Here is a 21,264-nt window from a genome sequence, read left to right as displayed (position 1 = left end):
CTATGGTAACCCTGCACTCACTGTCCTTGCAGAGAAACCCTAAAGCAGGCAGCAGCTCAGAAGTCCCAGCAGCTTTCAGCGTTGCAAGAAGAGAACGTTAAACTTGCTGAGGAGCTGGGGAGAAGCAGGGACGAAGTCACAAGTCATCAAAAGGTCAGTGTCCTTTGGCGAGGGGTTCCAGCTGTGCCATGCTGGGTGCTGCTGCTGTTGGCAGCATGCTCAGAGGCCACTCGGAGGTCTGCTCAGTGTGGTGGGGTCATTCCAAACGGAATTCCAAGTTACCTGTGCTATGTGTCTCCTTGTTTTCAAACATGCTGCTGTAGGATTTAGGGTAGGAGAGATTTGACAGGTCCTTTAAAAAACACACAGAACACTGGAACTTGCAAGCAAGTAGAAAATACTATCTTTATTAGACAATCTTGTAGCTCAACATTTAAATGGAAGGGGACAGTATCTTCATCCTACTACTACTTGGATTACAAAATTATTTTTCTCTTAAGATTTTTTTCACTTTCATCAAAATTGATTTTGAAGAAACAGATTCCAAGAATATAGATTTGGTGTAAGTGTTGGCAGCTGATTTTAAATAGAACTCTGCTTTTGTTTAAATTAAAAAACATGCTTAAGCCTTTTCTAATGAAACTGTGCATACATGTACACTTGTGTGCATTGGTAAATATAGAATATATGTTACAACTGGCATGAACTATAAGCAAACCACAACCTATTTACTTCTATATTTAAATTACAAAGGTTTCTTATAGAAGTTGATTAAACATGGCAACAAAACTGATTTTAAAGGAAGCTATATTCTGCCTTTCATTCTTCTCTAACAGTTGAATCAAAGTGCTGAATTGTGAGTCACATCTGACTTCAGAGCAGCAGCTTAAAATTACATTTTTAAGAGACTTTTGCTGTGTAGTCATTCATTCTTGTTTTGTACTCCAAGGGGAAAAATTTTTTTTTCCCGTTGTGTGTTGCAAACATTAATTCTTACTTGGGATGGATTAGTTTGGGGTAGTTGTACTGAGTACCCATTGACATGGTGCAATTTGTGGTGAAAGCACTTTTTGGAGAGTTAACTTTAGACTTTAAAATCTTCACTGTTGCTCTCCACAATTTTCTTATTTTGTGGAAGAAATGCCACATCTCTTCAGACTCCAAGATGATGATGATGCTGTTGGTGATAGTAGCTAACATTTATGGGCTCTTGCTATGTGACAGGCACAAATAAGTGCTAGCTATCATCGCAGTCCTTGCCATAATTCTAAGCAATAGCACTATTATTATCCCCATTTGTAAAAGGGGAAACGGAAGCACAAAGATGATAGTAATTTGTTCAGCATCATTTGGCGACTAGTGTCAAGAGATGTCATCTTCTGATGGGGGCCAAGGAGAGTATCAGTGTGTTGACTTAACTAGGGTCACTGCACTCTCCTTTGATGAGTTTGTGAGAAACTGGAGGTCATGAAGAATGGAAGCCCATTGACCAGCAGGGGTTCTTTCTTCCTGGCACAAGCTAAAACACCTACAGCATTTGGCATCTCCAGCATCAGTGTGTCCACAGGGACTTGGAAGAGAAGGACTTTGGCTAAGTGCTGAGTCTATTGCCATCTCCTGTCATTTCATTGAACATCTCTGGTAGAGAGAGTGGGTTCCATAAATAGGAGGAACTTACAGAGATCATCCTCTTGACTTATGCTGTGACCTTAACTGGACTGATGATTACAGTTCTTGTCTCTGTCACTCAGAACCAGAAGGGATTCAGGAGACATCATGCTTCCTTGTTTAGAATTTCCCACAGTTTCTTTGCCTGACTTGGGCTCCTCTCCATCCTAGCAGCTCTGTTCTCTTTTGCAGTAGAGATTTCAATTAGCTTCCTACTGAAAAGGTTTTGTGATTAAAAAATGTAAAAATCAGGCGCTTTGCAGAGTGTTAGAAAGTAATGCCTACAGGAATGGCTAAGAAGTGACTTACTTTTAAAGAATGGGTGGATTCTTAAGCCACTGGTAGTTTTCTGTATGTAACTCAGAAGGAGAAATAATGTGTGTGTGAATTAAAATGTGATAGGCTTTCATGATGGAGATTGTGAAAAACATTGATTACCAAGAAAGATTATAGACCATTCTTTCCATGGTATATATATTTCAAAAGAGTGGAGTGAGCCACCCATTTAAAGTAACTTAGAAGCCACCTTAGTTTAATGAAGACCGATTAATTCATCGGGCTCTGTTACTCTTTTATTGTATCATCTCCAAGAATTCTATAAAATTTCACTTAGTTGCTTTCTCCAGTTAAGTCAGACTATTGATCAGCTGTGTTAGAAATGTATTACAGAGCTACAGTATTTGGCAGAAATGCTATTTTAAAAAAATAATTTTAGTTGTAGTACTACAGAAAAATTTGCTTTTTCATTCTAAAATCGAGACAGTGGAGACTAGATTGACTTGGGAAAGGTAAATACTGACCCACGACCTAGGTTCTCTCCTGATTCCTTTATTTAGAAGCACCATAATTTGTTGAACTGAGCTGATTGCTTTACCATTATTTCATGGAATCATCACAACCTACCTCAGAGATAGTAGGATTATTTTTAGACAGGAAACAGGCTCAAAAGTGAACTAATGGCTGGGCACAGTGACTCACACCTGTAATCTCAGCATTTTGGGAGGCCGAGGCGGGTGGATCACGAGGTCAGGAGTTCGAGACCGGCCTGGCCAAGATGGTGAAACCCCATCTCTACTAAAAATACAAAAATTAACCAGGCATGGTGGCGGGCGCCTGTAATCCCAGCTACTCGGGATACTGAGGGAGAGAATTGCTTGAACCTGGGAGGTGGAGGTTACAGTGAGCCGAGATCGTGCCACTGCACTCCAGCCTGGGCGACAGAGCGAGACTCTGTCTCAAAAAAAAAAAAAAAGTGAACTTACCAAGGATACACAGATAGGCAGTGGAGGAGCTGAGATTTGAAATTGTGTTTGAAAGCCTGTTTGTCCAGCTGCTGTTCTATTCTGAGAATAAAACTTTTTTCTGCTTACTTCATGATTATTGTTCAAGATTTTAAAAAGCTGTGGGCTAGAAATGGGGTAGGTGGGGTCAAACATTGCTCTAAAAATGGCTTCTGAACCCTACTGGTACTTTTTTTTTCTGCCTCAAATATTTATTTTGCTTAGAAAACCCAGTGCATCCCAGAATCTTGCCATTCACAGGTCTGCTTTTGCATCTTTTCTTGTCTCCTTTCCCACTTGGTGATCATGTCCTCATTGTTAAAGGCCCATGTTAAAGGTCATGGCCTCTGATCTTAAGCAGAGCGAGCTGCTGCCCCTCTGTGGTCAGGTGCGGGCTCTGCAGTGCCCTGACCTTAGAACCCAGCATTTTGGTCAGGATCGTGTGCTTCTGCTTCTCCCACAGACAGTGAGAAAGTAGGAATCATAGAGCACGACGTGTAGGTTTGAATGAATGCATGGGTGTTTGGTGAGTATCTTGTTTTTAGCCAGGGCCCCAGTTTCTGTTTTACAGAAGAAGACAGAGGACTTTGTGACTGCTCTTTCCATTTTTTAGATGATTCACCTTACTTCCAGCTTCATAGCTGAATTAGTCGGGGTTCTCTAGAGGGACAGAACTAGTAGGATAGATAGATATCAAGGGGAGTTTATTAAGGACTGTTAACTCACACAATCACAAGGTCCCACACGAGGCCATCTGCAAGCTGAGGACCAAGGAAGCCAGTTCGAGTCCCAAAGCTGAAGAACTTGAAGTCCGATGTTCTAGGGCAGGAAGCTTCCAGCATGGGAGAAAAATGTAGGCTGGGAGGCTAAGCCAGTCTAGTCTTTTCACGTTCTTCTGCTTGCTTTTTTTTTTTTTTAGATGGAGTCTCACTCTGTAGTCCAAGCTGGAGTGCAGTGGCTCGATCACTTGGCCTCCTGGGCTTAAGTGATTCTCATGCCTCAGCCTTCCTAGTAGCTGGGACTACAGGTGCGTGCCACCAGGCCTGGCTAATTTATTGTATTTTAGTAGAGACTGGGTTTCATCATGTTGCCCAGGGTGATCTCGAACTCCTGAGCTTAGGCAATCCGCCCACCTCAGCCTCCCAAAGTGCTGGGATTACAGGCATGAGCCACTGCGCTCAGCCATCTGACTGCTTTTTATTCTGGTCAAGCTGGCAGCTGATTACGTTGTGCCCACCTAGATGAAAGGTGGGCAGCCTTTCTCAGCCCACTGACTCAGATGTGAAATTTCCTTTAGCAACACCCTCACAGACATACCCAGGATCAGTACTTTGCATCCTCAATCCAATCGAGTTGACACTCAGTATTAACCATCGCAGTAGCTTTTGTTGCAGAGTTGTGGTGGCCAAAAACCTGATCACCAACTTAGTGGGGCATTTGCTCTTTGTGTGGCTGGTAGAAGCATACAGTGTAAATTCAGGCAAGGTCATATAGTTTAAGATTAATGGAAACTATACAGAGCATTCGTTTCTTTTTTAAGAGACAGAGTCTCACTTTGTCGCCTGGGCTGGAGAGCAGTGGCACTATCATAGCTCACTGCAGCCTCAACCTCCTGGGCTCAAGGGATCCTTCAGCCTCAGGCTCCCCAGTAGCTGGGACTATAGGTATAGTCTACCCCTATTTTCTTTTCATAGGGAATTCTAAAAATAATGTTGATTCTTCTATAGAAATAGTCACCTTAGGTAGTCACTTTTGATATGTCTGATTTATCATTTCCAAACCTCACACGTGTTCCACCTTGTAAAGATAGCAAATACAGTGAGCTATCACTATGGGAACAGAGCTGATTCTCCCCCTGGCTATTTGTAGAATGAGGTTACAGTTTGCTTATGGAAACCGGACAGGGATTAAATGACTCAATAACTGTATTTCATGAACAGTTTTTCCTGACAGAGGTTATAGCAGATGTATTATACAAAAAAATTGGGGTTAGCATCTAAATTGATCATGAATAGTCACCTGCCATTTAAATGAGCCTGAATTCCCAGACATGAATGCTTAGAAAGGGAAAGCTATTTTTAGCTTATTGTGTATTAGTTTGGAAAAATGGTGGTTATCAGCCATCATAATTTTAATCTGGGCTCAGGGGACTTCTGGGCAACTAGGGCTGATCGAAGCTGGATCACAGACTCTGTCTCCCTTCAGTACCCAATGCTATGAACACAGTTTTTCTGTATTAAAAAATGTGTCCAGCAGAAGCCAACAAAGCCAGTCAACTTCATGCTATAAACTTTTAAATTGGCACCCAAGGTTGGACGTGGAGGCTCACGCCTGTAATCCCAGCCCTTTAGGAGGCTGAGGCAGACAGATCACCTGAGGTCAGGAGTTCGAGACTAGCTGAGAAACATGGTGAAACCCCATCTCTAATAAAAAATACAAAAATTAGCCGGGCATGGTGGTGCATGCCTGTAATTCTGGCTACTCGGGAGACTGAGGCAGGAGAATCACTTGAACCCGGGAGGCAGAGGTTGCAGTTAGTCGAGATCGTACCACTGGACTCCAGCCTGGGCGACAGAGCAAGACTCCGTCTCAAAAAATAAAAAGTAAATTGGCAACCAAGAAAGGAAACAAAATTGTGGTTTGACTCTGACACTTTGTCCCCAGTGGTAAGTGGAAAGGACGGTGAACAGCAAAATCCTGAGAATTTGTACTTGAATTCTCTCCATCCCTGTGCCCAGTCTAGTTTGGAAAAAATTAGACTGAAGAGGTGAGTAGACAGCCTGGGAAAAGTAAAGGAAAAATTTCTGAGGCTCAATGCCCTTTTGCACCACCGCAGGATTTTACCAACGGTGGGAAAAACTGCCAGTGGTCATTTTCTGTAGCTAGTCCAGCCAACAAACTGCAGCTGACAGGCACAGGGTACTGTGGGTATTTTTCTCAAGTGATAATAAGTCCGCAGTAGGCAGTCCGGGCGGGTACCCCCTCAGGAACGTCTGGACGGAGCTGGCCCTTCCTTCCTGCTTGCTGCTCTGCTAGGCGTGTAGTTCTTGTCCGTCTGATCCCCGGTTAGCTATTGTACCTCAAGCATCGCAGAGCTTTCTGGATGGAAGCAGGGGGAGGACAAGGCAGGGAAATGCAAAGGGCTTCTCACATGGCTCTGTCTTCTAATTTGGGGAAGAAAGTTCACATTTCTATGATCGTATCACATAACCACCTCCAATCACAGGAGAGGCTGGGTTCCAGTCTCTAGGAAGGGAAGGTAGCAGAAGCAGTAGGAGCACTGTGGAAAGAGCTGACTGGGGATGCGTGCCCCAAGGCTGAGGATGTTCTCCTGTGGGAATGGGATTACCTGTGTTCAGGTAGAGTGAGTGATGTGCATAGAACACTGAAGAAAAATCTCAGGAAAGAGATCAGCAACGGAGTCTATGTGTAGCCTCAACTATCCCAACCTTGACTCTATCCAGAAACCTCTGGCTACAGAAATGTGTCAATTACAGTGCTTAACTTTTAGCTGTAACGTGGGGTTAAAGATAAAGGCCTCAGATAAGGTAGGAAGGTTGTTGGGGGAAACTCACGGTATATGTGAGCCAAGGGAAGGTCTAGGTAGAGCCATCCAGAATAAGATGAAGTGTACACATTCTGCACCCTAAGAGGGAAAAGAGAAAGAACGGAACATCAAGAGCCAGAGAGAGACAGGAATTCAGGCCAAGAGAAGCTGTTACCCAGGGAAAATAGTGCTTTGTGTTATGTAAAACTCAAGTTATTTGAATAAAACAAAACAACTGTTCAAAGAGAAGATGATAAAATGACACAAGTTTAACAGGGAGATTGAAGAATTAAGGAAACAAATTGAAGACCAAACCACACCAGATCAAGACTACTAAATAAATCATAAACAGGAAGCAGCCTTATAAGCATTCCTTAAAATATAAAGGAAAGGGCCAGATGCAGTGGCTCATGCCTGTAATCCCAGCAATTTGGGAGGCCAAGCCAGGAGACTGTTTGAGCTTAGGAGTTCAAGACCAGCCTGGGCAACATAGCAAGACCCTGTCTCAAAAATGTATCTATATTTAGGCTGGGCACGGTGGCTCAAGCCTGTAATTCTAGGACTGTGTGAGGCCGAGGTGGGCAGATCACTTGAGGTCAGGAGTTTGAAACCAGCCTGGCTAACATGGCAAAACCCTGTCTCTACTAAAAATACAAAAATTAGCCAGGCGTGGTGGTGCCTGCCTGTAATCCCAGCTACTTGGATACTGACACGGGAGAATAGCTTGAACCCAGGAGGTGGAGGTTGCAGTGAGCCGAGACCACACCACTGCATACCAGCCTGGGGGACAGAGCAAGATTCTGTCTCAAATATATGTGTGTGTGCGTGTGTGTAAGTATTAGGAGACGCGATAAGGAAATTTCCCCAAGTAAAGGAAGAACTGAATCTGCAAACAGAAAAGAGAGTGGGTTGTATGGAAACCCAGTAGGGGGACCCATTGGGAAAAATTGGTCCAAAATAATAGACACCCCCAAAAAAATACCCTGGTGATTACTGAAATTCAACAATACAGAAATAATTCTCTGGTGGGCATGGTGGTTCATGCCTGTAATCCCAGCACTGGGAGGCCGAGGCAGGCAAATCACCTGAGGTCAGGAGTTCAAGACCAGCCTCACCAACATGGAGAAACTCCATCTCTACTAAAAAAAAAAAAAAAATAGCCAGGCATGGTGGCGCATGCCTGTAATCCCTGCTACTTGGGAGGCTGAGGCAGAAGAATCGCCTGAACCCAGGAGGCAGAGGTTGCGGTGAGCTGAGATAGCGCCATTACACTTCAGCCTGGGCAACAAGAGTGAAACTGTCTCAAAAAAATAATAATAATAAAAAATAATAATTCTAAGTGCCCAGGCGGAAAAATCAAATTTCTTATAAAAACAAAAAAAACAACCCAACTGCAGATACATTCAATGCAAAAAAACTCTGCTGCACCACATCCACTGTTCTGAGGGACAGGAAATATGGCCAAGAGCATCGTCTCCAGACAATGACTATTCAGGTGAGACAGCAGGCACATGTTTCCAAACATGAAAGGACTTAGAAGCTGTGGTGTTTGTGAGTCCTTCTGAAAAGGAGCCACTTGATGATAAATTTGAGCCAAGCAAGACATGAATCAAAATAAAGGCCTTAGCAGAAGAGAAGCGGACACAAGGACTGGTCATGAGCGTTAAATCCAAGTAAACAGAGAGCTAAGCACACAGCTGTGGGGTTTATGGGCACATACTAATGTTGTGGGGTTCTTTGTTATTTTGAGACAGAGTCTGATTCTGTCGCCCAGGCTGGAGTGCAGTGCTGCAGTCTCGGCTCACTGCAACCTCCGCCTCCCGGGTTCAAGTGATTCTCCTGCCTCAGCCTCCTGAGTACCTGGAAATATAGGCACGCGCTACCACGCCCAGCTAATTTTTGTATTTTTAGTAGAGATGGGGTTTCGCCATATTGGCCAGGCTTGTCTCAAAATCCTGACCTCCTGAAGGTCAGGACTCGCCTCGGCCTCCCAAAGTACTGGGATTATAGGCATGAGCCGCCGCGCCCGACCCAGACTAAGTTTTTAATATTTCATTTGGAAATTGTTTCAAACTTTGTGAAAAGTTGTAAGAATAGAACAAATAATGCTCATATATTCTACTATTTTTATATAAACAGTGCAGTCATGAAATTCAGGGAGTTTAACCTCGATACAACAGTATTACCTAACGTACAGACCCTATTCCTGTTCAGGCAGTTGTCCCAGTAACGTCCTTTACAGCATTGTTTTTTTAATTCAGGATTCAGTCCAAGATCATACATTCTTTTCACTGAGTTGTCGTGTCTCTTTAGTCATCTTTAATCTGGAACGATTCCTCTGTTTTTGTCTTTCATGACATTGACATTTTTTATGAGAACAGGGCCAGTTAGTTAAGCTGCATAAACTCTCTTATTTTGAGTTTGTCTGATGCTTCTTCCTGATGATATTCAGGTTATGCATTTTTAGTAGGAAGACTATATAAGTGATACTGTGTCCTGCCAGGAGGCATGTGATGTTCCTTTGTCCCATTATTGGTGATGTTAATTTTGATCATTTGGTGAATGCAAGTGTAAAACATTTGCAAGGTAAAAAGAAAAAGGAAAAAAAGTAGAAAAAAATATAGAGAGAATGTGACTAACAAAATTTGAGGGGTAGGACTGAAAGAAAGTGGAAGTGTACAAACTTCTTCATCTTTTATATCACAGAGATGTTCAATATGGGCGGCTACTCAGGAGGCTGAGGCAGGAAAATCACTTGAACCCAGGAGGCGGAGGTTGCAGTGAGCTGAGATCACGCCACTGCGCTCCAGCCTGGGTGACAGAGCGAGACCCTGTCTCAAAACAAAAAAAGAATTAATTTATACCTAAGAAAATGAAATAAACCTCTTACATTTTAAGAACATATTTTACTTAAATTTTACAAAACAAATGTATGAACCTATTGGGATGTCTTAGAATCACATATATCTTGTGGTAAATAACATTTTTTTGCTCTCAACCAATTTATTTTGTTTACTTCGATTTATTCTCTCTCCTGTTAAAGTAAAATTAAATTTGTTTTTTTCCCCCTCTCTGTCCTTCTCATTGTGTATATATATGGAGATGTCTGGCATGTCATTCAGCTAATGTTATGGTCTTTTTTTTCTTTTATTTTCGATGATGTCTTTCTCTGCCACCCAGGCTGAAGTACAGTGACATAATCACAGCTCACTGCAGTCTCTACTGCCCTGGCTCAAGCCATCCTTCCACCTCAGCCTCCCAGGTAGTTGGGACCACAGGCACATACCACTATGCCTGGCTAATTTTTCAGGTTGGTTTGTTTGTTTTTGGTAGAGAAGGGTCTCGCTATGATGCCCAGGCTGATCTCAAACTCTTGGACTCAAGCGATCCTCTGGCCTTAGCCTCCCAAAGTGCTGGGATTACAGGCATGAGCTATCACACCCAGCCTAGTTGTGGTTATTTCTAAGTGGAAGAATTGGGGAAATATGTTTCCTTCTTTTTTTTTTTTGAGACAGAGTCTTGCTCTGTCGCCCAGGCTGGAGTGCAGTGGCACGATCTCAGCTCACTGCAAGCTCCGCCTCCCGGGTTCACGCCATTCTCCTGCCTCAGCTTCTCGAGTAGCTGGGACTACAGGCACCTGCCACCATGCCCGGCTAATTTTTTGTATTTTTAGTAGAGACGGGGTTTCACCGTGCTAGCCAGGATGGTCTCGATCTCCTGACCTCATGATCCTCTCGCCTTGGCCTCCCAAAGTGCTGGGATTACAGGCGTGAGCCACCGCGCCCGGCGTCTTTTTTTTTTTTTTTTTTTTTTTTTGCTGAATTTATTCTTTAAAAACAAAAACAGCATGTATCATTTTAACAACAATAATAAAGTAATTATTTAAAAAAAATTATATCTGCAACTTAGGGAATCACTAAAGCCAAACGTCTGATTTGTTTAGGTTCTGTGGGAATCATCCTTTGGCGCAATCATGTGCATTCAAGCATTATTACGTTTAGGAAATGGTCCAAGGGGTATGAGCAGTTCCTGAAAGTCTTTTTACAGCCTGTATATTCTCTTTCATATCTGTTAAGTTTCTTGTTTGAGACCTTCCTCTAGACTTCTCTAGAATCCTCTTAACCTCTCTGGCTTTTGAGGGGTTTTGTAGAAAGCCATTGCCTGGCACAGAGAAGTTATCCATCCTGGAAATGACTGCCAGAGTCTAGGCCAAAGGGTGTAGAAGTCTTTTCCACTCTGCCTCTGCATAGTTAAGGGTGTTTACATCTGAACAGAAGATGCACTTCGGCTGCACTAAAGATACAAGCAGTATTAAGGGAAGAGTAGCTGTTGTCTTTTCAGCACCCAGGAGTAAAAAGTAAAGATTAAGGTGACACGTGCACTCTCTGTGAAGAACTACTTGTATGTATTGGCTTCAGGCAGTCACGATACCCCCACCCTGTAGCCACACCATTGATATCATCTTTTTCTTTTTGAGACGGAGTCTCACCCTGTTGCCAGGCTGGAGTGCAGTGGTGCGATCTCAGCCCATTGCAACCTCCGCCTCCTGGGTTCACGCGATTCTCCTCCCTCAGCCTCCCCGGTAGCTGAGACTACTGGTGTGCACCACCACACACAGCTAATTTTTGTATTTTTAGTAGAGACAGGGTTTTGCTATGTTGACCGGGCTGGTCTTGAACTCCTGACTTCAAGTGATCCACCTGGCTCATCCTCCCAAAGTGCTGGGATTACAGACAGGCATCTGCCACCGCCCAGCCCCAATATCATTCTTTGATAAAGGACGATGTGAATGTATTTGAAGATGTAAATATTCTTTGTTTTTTTTTGTTGTTGTTGTTTTTTTTGAGACAGAGTGCTGCTCTGTCACCCAGGCTGGAGTGCGATGGCATAATCTCAGCAACCTCTGCCTCCTGGGTTCAAGCAATTCTTCTGCCTCAGCCTCCCTAGTAGCTGGGACTACAGACGCCCACCACCACGCCCAGCTAATTTTTTTTTATTTTTAGTGGAGACGGAGTTTGGCCACGTTGGCCACGTTTGAACTCGACCTCAGGTGATCCACCCGCCTCGGCCTCCCAAAGTGCTGCAATTACAGGCTTGAGCCGCCATGCCCAGTGTGAAGATGTAAATATTCTTACATAATTCATGTACATATTCATATCAACTTAAACCAGTCCTAAGGCATGTGGTCTTTCCTGCATAATACAGAACTTTAGTTGGTAGCATAATGCGTACTGCTGCAGGTTGAGTTCCCTGGGAAACAGGCCAAGAGAGAGTTTAGTGTGATGATACTTACCGAAGTATGCTCTCGGGGCAGCTCCGATGGAAAGGAGGAGAAAGAAACAGGATCAGGCAGTGGGAGAAACTGAGCCATGATGCAGGCCCAGCAACAGCCTTGACCAATGCCGTGGGGAGCTCTGGAGCTGGAGTGGCCATGCAGATTCGTCCCAAACTGGACGGAGATGGCCAGTCTTTCGGTAATCCCACATGGATCAGTCACTGGATGTGATCCATGCTGGGAGGACGACATGACCCTGCCGGAAGTGGCTCCGTAGTTGTGGTGATCCCTGATGGGGCCACCAGCTAAGCTGTCCCAGAAGCTGGGCAACACGGCTCGCCTAGAAAAGGGGGATCTGTGCAGCCGATCACTGTGTCTGCCCCACTCCCTTCTTCTCTGAAAGGGCTTTGCCATGCAAAAATGACTGAGGCTTCCTTTTCCGTTTTTTCCCATTACCTTCTCCACTTCCAGGAGCAGAAGTCAGTGTGTGGGAGGCGAGACTAGAATTTCTCAGACACAGGGAATGGGTTTTGTGCTGTCAAGGTAGAGCTGCTATTTTGGACCTCAGAACACTTGCTTGGTTTGAGAAGAGACTAAAATAGCCCAAATGTGAACACCTCAGTTGAGCAGAAAGTTCTTCATTCTGTGAGAATCCTGGCTTCTGAGTACCACTACTAACTCATACCCATTGAGAGCACCAGCATACTGACTATGACACATTTGTTCACACAGTGCGTGGTTATTGAGTGCCTACTGTGTGCCTGTGTTCCAAAAATAGGGGCGATCACAATAAACAGAGAGGCGCTTCTCCTCTCTGGAGATTTTTTGTTCAAGTGGTTTTACTGAGCCTACAAAGCAGAAGTTGTGTATGTCATGACTATGGACTTCTAATGTCCTTCATTTCACCCGAGCTACTATTTTTCTTAGCGTAGCTGACAGACATAAAACCAAGTACCCACCATGTTTATTTACAAAATAGGGTTATGCATACATGAGCTCTTGGAGATTTTCCAGTCCAGTGTTCCCCGAACTATGATTATTTGTGTATCACTTTCACTGTAACATTGTTCTCTGAAATAGTTTTCTTTAACTCTCCCTTTTTTCCCCTTTACATATCCATGTTCTTTTTTAACCTTTTATTATGAAAAGTTTCAAGCATACACAGAAGCAGAGTGAGCAGTACAATGAATCTCTGTGTATAAAATTTCATTAGCAATTAACTCTTGGCCACTCGTCTCCGCTGTACTCCCATTCATCCTCTCTACCTTGTTTGCCCTGCATGTGTTTTCTTTTTTTTTTTTTGAGGTAGTCTCACTTTGTCACCCAGGCTAGTGTGCAGTGGCATGATCATAGCTTACTGAAACCTCCAGCTATAAGGCTCAAGCAATCCTCCTGCCTCAGCTTCCTGAGTAGCTGGGACTACAGGCATGAGCCACCACACTCAGCTCTACCCTGAGTGTTTTGAAGCAAATCCTAAATCCTAGATACCCTGTCATTTCATCTATAATTTTTTTATTTCCAAAGAAATAAGAATTATTTATTTTAAATTGTAATGTTATTTTTAAATTAGAAATATAATACATTTGTAATATGAAACAATACACATATGTGTAATTTAAAAGTTATTACTCCTCTTCATTGCCATTTCATTGAAGCTACATTATAAATGGTATATTTTTCGTTGGTGTTCCTCGTGTATATACCAGCATATGCAAATGCATATATGCATACATTGTTTTTGTTTTCTACAAAAGCCATATTGTACATATTACTCCAACTTGCTTTCTTTTTCTCAAAGTCATGTTTATTGAGGTCTAATTTACATCAAATAAAATTTACCCTTCATAGGTGTATAGTTTGGTGAATTTTGACAAATATATACGGTCATAAAACTGACCCCACAATCAAGATTTCCTTCACCCCAAAAGGTTCTCTTATCCTCCTTTATAGTCAGTTCATTCTCACTCCCTGAAAACTCTTCTGATCCAATAGTTTTACCTTTTTTAGTAGGTCACATACATGGAATCAAAACAGTATGTAACCTTATTCATAAACACAGTAAATATAAATGGATTGAACACTCTGAATAAATGGCATAGACTAGCAGAATGGATTTTTAAAATAACATGATCTAACTATATGCTCTCTATAAGAGATGCAATTTATATTCAAAGCCACAAATAGGTTGAAAGTAAAAGGATGGAACAAGACATACCATGCAAACAGTAACCAAAAGCAAGCTGGAGAAACTATACTACTATCAGACAATATGGATTTTAAGGCAAAAATTGTTACTAGAGACAGAGAACAACGAAAAAATGTCAATCCATCAGGAAGATATAACAATTTTAAACACAGATGTACCTAATAACAGAGTCCTGAAATACATGAAGCAAAAACTGACAGAATTAAAAAGAGAAATCGACAATTCAACAATTATAGCTGAAGGCTTCAGTACCCCATTTCAGTGATGGATAGAACAACTATGCAGAGATGAAGAAGGAAACAGAAGACTTGAATAACACTCTAAATCAACAGGACCTAACAGTCATCTGCAGATTGCTCCATCCAACAGCAGCAGAAGACACACACTTCTCAAGTGCACAGGGAGCATTCTCCAGGACAGGTTATGTGTTAGACCATAAAATGATTTTCAGTCAATTTAAAAAGATGAAATATTTCAAACTATTTTCCCTTACCACAGTAGAAAACATTAGACATTATACATAAGGAAATTTGCGAAATTCAAAACATTATATAGCCTTATGTATCTAGTTTCTTTTTAATTTTTTGAAACAGAGTCTCACTCTGTTCCCCAGGCTGGAGTGCAGTGGTGCGATCTTAGCTTACTGCAACCTCTGCCTCCTGGGTTCAAGCGATTCTCCTGCCTCAGCCTCCTGAGTAGCTGGGATCACAAGTACACGCCACCACACCTGGCTCATTTTTGTGTTTTTAGTAGAGATGGGGTTTTATCGTGTTGGCCGGCTGGTCTCGGACTCCAACCTCAAATGATTTGCCGCCCATCTCAGCCTCCCAAAGAGAAAATCTTTTTCTATTTTTAATTTTAATTTTAATTTACTGATTTTTAATTATTATTTTTCTTTTTTTTGAGATGGAGTCTTGCTCTGTCTCCCAGGCTGGAGTGCAATGGCACAATCTTGGCTCACTGCAACCTCTGCCTCCTGGGTTCAAGCAATTCTTCTGTCTTAGCCTTCTGAGTAGCTGGGACTATAGAGGTGCATGCCACCACGCCCAGCTAATTTTTTGTATTTTTAGTAGAGACGGGGTTTCACCATGTTAGTTAGGCAGGATGGAGTCTCTATCTCCTGACCTCATGATCTGCCTACCTTGCCTCCCAAAGTGCTGAGATTACAGGCGTGAGGCACTGCACCCGGCCCTATTTTTATCTATTTTATTATTATTATTTGAGACAGGGTCTCACTCTGTCACCCAGGCTGGAGTGCTGTGGTGCAGTCTTGTCTCATTGTAGCCTCCCACTTCAGCCTCCTGAGTAGCTAGGACTATAGGCGTCTGTGTCACATTTGACTAATTTTTTGATCTTTTTATAGAGACAAGGTCTCACTATGTTACCCAGGCTGGTCTCGAACTCCTGGGCTCAAGTGGTCATCCTGCCTTGGCCTCCCAGAGTGCTGAGATTACAGGTGTGAGCCACTGCGCCCGGTCACTCTGTTTTCTTTCACTTAGCATATTCCTTTGGAGGTCTATCCATGTTGTTATGTATATCAGCAGTTTGGGATTATATCATAGTTGCTTTATCCATTTGGACAGTGGGTTGTTCCAGTTTGAGGTTTTTTTTTTTTTTTTTTTGAGACAGAGTCTTGCACTCTTACCCAGGCTGGAGTGCAGTGGCGCCATCTCAGCTCACTGCAAGCTCCGTCTCCCAGGTTCACGCCATTCTCCTGCCTCAGCCTCCCAAGTAGCTGGGACTACAGGCGCCCACCACCACACCTGGCTAATTTTTTTGTATTTTTAGTAGAGACAGGGTTTCACCATGTGAGCCAGGATGGTCTGGATCTCCTGACCTTGTGATCTGCCTGCCTCGGCCTCCCAAAGTGCTGGGATTACAGGTTTGGGGGTATTTTGAGTAAAGTTGTTTTGAATTCGTGAAGAGGCCAGGGGCATATGTTTTCATTTATCATGGGTAAACACCTAAGAGTGGAATTGCTAGTATGGTAAGTGTATGTTTACCTTTTTAAGAAATTCTCCGGGAGGCTGAGGCAGGAGAATAGTGTGAACCTGGGAGGCGGAGCTTGCAGTGAGCCGAGATTGTGCCGCTGCACTCCAGCCTGGGCAACAGAGCAAGACTCTGCCTCAAAAAAAAAAAAAAAAAAAAAATTCTCAGGCCGGGCACAGTAACTCACGCCTGTAATCCCAGCACTTTGGGAGGCCGAGGCGGGCGGATCACCTGAGGTCAGGAGTTTGAGACCAGCCTGATCAACGTGGAGAAAACCTGTCTCTAATAAAAATACAAAATTAGCCGAGCGTGGTGGCGCATGCCTATAATCCCAGCTACTCAGGAGGCTGAGGCAGGAGAATCGCTTGAACCCAGGAGGCACAGGTTGCAGTGAGCCGAGATTGCGCCATTGCAATCCAGCCTGGGCAACAAGAGCGAAACTCCGTCTCAAAAAAAAAAAAAAGAAAAAGAAATTCTCAAACCATTTTCCAAAATTAGTACTATTTTACATTCTCACCAGCAATTTATGAGGTTTCCGGTTATCCCACATACTTCTCAGCACCTAGGGGTTTTTGTTTTGTTTTGTCTTTTTAAACATTAATCTATTTGCCAACTAGGGAACCACTGGGTTGGAGGGCTTGGGTGCCCAGGTGGCATGTGGAGTGTATCTCAGTGTGGTTTCAGTTTGCATTCTCCTGATGACTGATGATGCCGAGTATCATTTCCTGTGCTTACTAACCATCTGTCTCTCTTCTTTGGTAAAATGTCCATCCAAATCTTTCGGTCATTTTTCATTTTGTTTTTGTGTCTACATATTATTGCATTGTGAGAGTTCTTACTATATTCTAGATACAAGTTCTTTATTGGGTTTTGTTTTGCGAATGTTTTCTCCCCATCTGTGGCTTGTCTTTATACTTTCTTTGCCTTTTTTTTTTTTTTTTTTTTGAGACAGAGTCTTGCTCTTTTGCCCAGGCTGGACTGCAGTGGTGCTATCTCAGCTCACTGCAAGCTCCGCCTCCCGGGTTCATGCCATTCTCCTGCCTCAGGCTCCCGAGTAGCTGGGACTACAGGCGCCCACCACCGCGCCCGGCTAATTTTTTATATTTTTAGTAGAGACGGGGTTTCACCGTGTTAGCCAGGATGGTCTCGATCTCCTGACCTCGTGATCCACCCGCCTCGGCCTCCCAAAGCGCTGGGATTACAGGCTTGAGCCACCGTGCCCAGCCGTCTTTATACTTTCTTAACAATATCTTTTGAAGAGTAGAAGTTTTAAGTTTTGGTCAACTCCACTGACAGGGCTTAGAAGTAACAAAACCCGGTACCAATGAGCACAACTAATGCCTAGAGCTTGTTTTCTAAATATTCTTCACTAAAGGAGCCAGAAGTGCATAGAGAAATGGCTGATGCCAGGGCTGGGACGGAAAGAGTATAAGGTGAGCTTGGAATATTTTGTGTACCAAAAAGCAAGGAAGCGCTCAAAGAATAATAGAGATTAGTGGAGAGGACATCAGAGCCATCTTGAAGAAGCTCCCACTGACCAAATGTGAGATAAGTCGAGCATCAAAATAAACAGAGATACAATAGATTATAACCGACTGAATAACAGGAAACCATGAATCTAAACAGGTATTAATAAATAAATGGAAGCCAGGAGTAGTGGCTCACACCTGTAATCCCAGCACTTTGGGAGGCCAAGATGGGCAGATCGCTTGAGGCCAGGAGTATGAGACCAGCCTGACCAATATAGTGAACCTCCATCTCTACTAAAAAAAAAAAAAAAAAAAATTAGCCAGGCATGGTGACACATGCCTGTAATCCCAGCTACTTGGGAGGCTGAGGCACGAGAATTGCTTGAACCTGGGAAGCGGAGGTTGCAGTGAGCCGAGATTTTGTCCCTGCACTCCAGCCTGGGTGACAGAGTGAGACTCTGTCTTGAATGAATGGAAAATGAAAGCCCTTCCTCATGGTAGAAGGCCAACTAATATTTAATGGTTGGAATGACAGAGTCATACAATCACCATATGGTAACCAGCATGGTAATTTGTTCAGGCAAGAATCATCAATCTGTGCTAAAACAAGTAGGTAAAAGTTTGTTGAATAACAGGATATTTACGTAGTTTCCAAACGTATCCCCCAAAAATACATATTAATTACAAAGAAAAAAATAGTATCTTTCCAGTGGAGAAACATGGAAGATACTTCCTCCTTAACCAAGTGACCGAAGTTAACCTCACCAAAAATCAACAGTGTGTACCTCCTGATATCATCTGCTGAGAAGGACACAGGATTACTTCTGTGGTGTTCCTGCCAAAAAGTGCATGATTTGACTCTAATGACATGGAAACATCAGACGAATCCAAATTGACGTTCTAGAAAATAACTGGCTTATACTCTTCAAAACTGTCAAGGCCATAAAAGACAAGGAAAGAATGAGGAACTGGCTGGGCGTGATAGCTCACACCTGTAATCCCAGCACTTTGGGATGCCATGGCGGGTGGATCACCTGAGGTCAGGAGTTCGAGACCAGCCTGGCCAACATGATGAAACCCCGTCTCTGCTAAAAATAGAAAAGTTAGCTGGGCGTGGTAGCACACATCTGTAATCCCCACTCTTTGGGAGGCTGAGACAGGAGAATCGCTTGAACCTGGGAGGCAGAGGTTGCAGTGAGCCAAGATCGCGCCACTGCTCTCCAGCCTAGGTGACAGAGTGAGACTCCGTCTCAAAAAAAAAGAAAAGGGTCGGGCGCAGAAGCTGACGCCTGTAATCCCAACAGTTCGGGAGGCTGAGGCGTGTGGATCACCTGAGGTCAGGAGTTTGAGACCAGCCTGGCCAACATGGTGAAACCCCGCCTCTACTAAAAATACAAAAAATGATCCAGGCATGGTGGCAGCGCCTGTAATCCCAGCTACTTAGGAGGCTGAGGCAGGAGAATCACATTAACCCAGGAGGCTGAGGTTGCAGTGAGCTGAGGTAGGGCCATTGCACTCCAGCCTGGGCAACAAGAGTAAAACTCTGTCTAAAAAAAAGAAAAAAGAAATAAAACTGCTAGATGCAGCTTGCTATCTCCTAGATTGGGTAATAATCCTGGACCAGAAGAAGAAAAAACATTGTTTTCTATAAAGATCAGTATAATAAATATCAAACATCTCTTCCTTGGAAATTCAGGCACATGGACCCTCTAAGAAAGAGGGAGAATCTTTGCGTATTGTGTTTTTGTAGGGTTGAATGATTTTTCAAATATTCATTAATTATTTTTATTTTGTTTTATGAATTGTCTGCCATGCTCTTTGTCCATTTACATATTCATTGTAAAAATTTTCCAGTTTTAAGTATTGATTTTTTTAACTTTTAAATTATAAAACTAAAACAGATTCCTTCTTTAAAGAATAAATATAAACTGTACAAAGGGCATAAAGACCAAAATGAAAACCCTTCTCATCTCCATATCCCACTCTCCAGATGTTCTCTTTCTCATTTCATTTTTTACAGTTTGCCTCCCACTCTTTTTTCTTCCTTTCATTCTAAAAATTTCTAAATATTTCTGTGAATTAGTCATGCAGCAAAAACATACATCTTAATGGGCTAGGACATCAAAGAGTCTGTAAAACTATGTTAACATTTACAGATTTCATGGTAAAGGGATATTTATGTTCAGAACATAATGTATATTTAAGAATTTTTAAAATAAGACCTCATAGCAAAGCGTGAACATAAGTAATAATTAATAATGACTATAACTACTTAGAGTGAGCTAGTAACTTAAATTCTAGGCTGTTGGAAGCCATTACATAATCTTTCGTGTTATCTTTTTATTTAAAAAAAAATAAGAGCTTTTTGACCCTTTAAAAAAAATTAACAGTGTGCAGCCTGGCCAACATGGCGAAACCCTATCTACTAAAAATACAAACATTAGCTGGGCATGGTGGTAGGCACCTGTAATCCCAGCTATTTGGGAGACTGAAGCAGGAGAATCACTTGAACCTGGGAGGCAGAGGTTGCAGTGAGCCGAGATTGCACCACTGCACTCCAGCTGGGCAACAGAGCAAGACTCTGTATCAAAAAAGAAAAAAAAAAAAAAACATTAACAGTGTGAGTTGAAACTAGTGGTATTTGGCCAAACTGGGTAGTGCAGGTTGGAGGTAGAGATGATTCCTCCTTCACAAGATTAACTACCTGAATCTTTTATTTTTTATCCTTCATGAGATAATAAAGAACTACTGGAAATTCTTTTGTAACCTCTTTGTTTTATACATGAGAAACAAATGCTTGAATAATGCTTGAATATACTAACCATTCAATGAATGTGTGTTGAATTGATGGATGTGAGTACATTGAGGCCCACAGAGAGTAGGTAGCCTGTACCTAGTCCTCTGCAATTTAGTGACACTTGACTTCTGCGGTTTAAGTAAAGGAACTAGAATGTTAGCAGTGGAGCTTTACTCACTCATTTAACAATTTTTTTTTTTAGATGGAGTCTCACTCTGTCACCCAGGCTGGAGTGCAGTGGTTCAACCTTGGCTCACTGCAACCTCTGCCTCCTGGGTTCAAGCGATTCTCCTGCCTTAGCCTCCTGAGTAGCTGGGATTGTAGGCACACACCACACCTGGCTAATTTTTACATTTTTAGTAGAGATGGGCTTTCACCATGTTGGCCAGGCTGGGCTCGAACTCCTGATCCGCCCACCTTGCCCCACCAAAGTGCTGAGATTACAGGTGTGAGCCACCGCGCCTGGCCAATTAACATTTTTGAATGCTTAAGATGTGCTTGCTTCGGGCCGGGCGCGGTGGCTCACGCCTGTAATCCCAGCACTTTGGGAGGCTGAGGCGGGCGGATCACAAGGTCAGGAGATCGAGACCATCCTGGCTAAGACGGTGAAACCCCGTCTCTACTAAAAAATACAAAAAATTAGCCGGGCGTGGTGGCGGGCGCCTGTAGTCCCAGCTACTCGGGAGGCTGAGGCAGGAGAATGGCGTGAACCCGGGAGGCGGAGCTTGCAGTGAGCCGAGATGGCGCCACTGCACTCCAGCCTGGGCGACAGAGCGACACTCCGTCTCAAAAAAAAAAAAAAAAAGATGTGCTTCGTTGTGTTCAAGGTGTGATTGTTTAATATGTTTAACTCTCAGGTCCCTGAGGAGGGGGAGTTACTGAGGTCGTAAGTGATTTATATATTAATAACTGCACATCCTGTGATAGAGTGACCACTTGTCCCTCTTCATTGCTGTTGAGGAAAGCTAATGGCTTTAGCTGTCCTGGAGCCTGGGGGATGTACATGTGGGATGAGAAATATGCCTTTCTGTGG

At 43.1% G+C, this 21,264-nt stretch overlaps 1 protein-coding gene across 37 annotated transcripts in view; it reads left to right on the top strand.

Moving 5' to 3' along the window:
* Nucleotides 1-21,264, top strand: part of CLIP1 (CAP-Gly domain containing linker protein 1) — a 154,672-nt gene that overhangs the window by 116,250 nt on the left and 17,158 nt on the right. For all 37 annotated transcript variants that reach the window (XR_010148170.1, XR_010148169.1, XM_063786085.1 and 34 more), the window contains one exon: nucleotides 33-153. Coding sequence is in view for 35 of the 37 variants with exons in the window: in XM_063786085.1 (XP_063642155.1) it covers nucleotides 33-153 (121 nt within the window). In the remaining 2 variants the exon portion in view is untranslated. The remainder of the gene's footprint in view (nucleotides 1-32; nucleotides 154-21,264) is intronic.

The sequence above is a fragment of the Pan troglodytes genome, chromosome 10 (assembly GCF_028858775.2).
Source record: "Pan troglodytes isolate AG18354 chromosome 10, NHGRI_mPanTro3-v2.0_pri, whole genome shotgun sequence".
Lineage (NCBI taxonomy): Eukaryota > Metazoa > Chordata > Mammalia > Primates > Hominidae > Pan > Pan troglodytes.
Note: the sequence above shows the minus strand (reverse complement) of the source record. Positions and strands in the feature narration are given on the sequence as shown.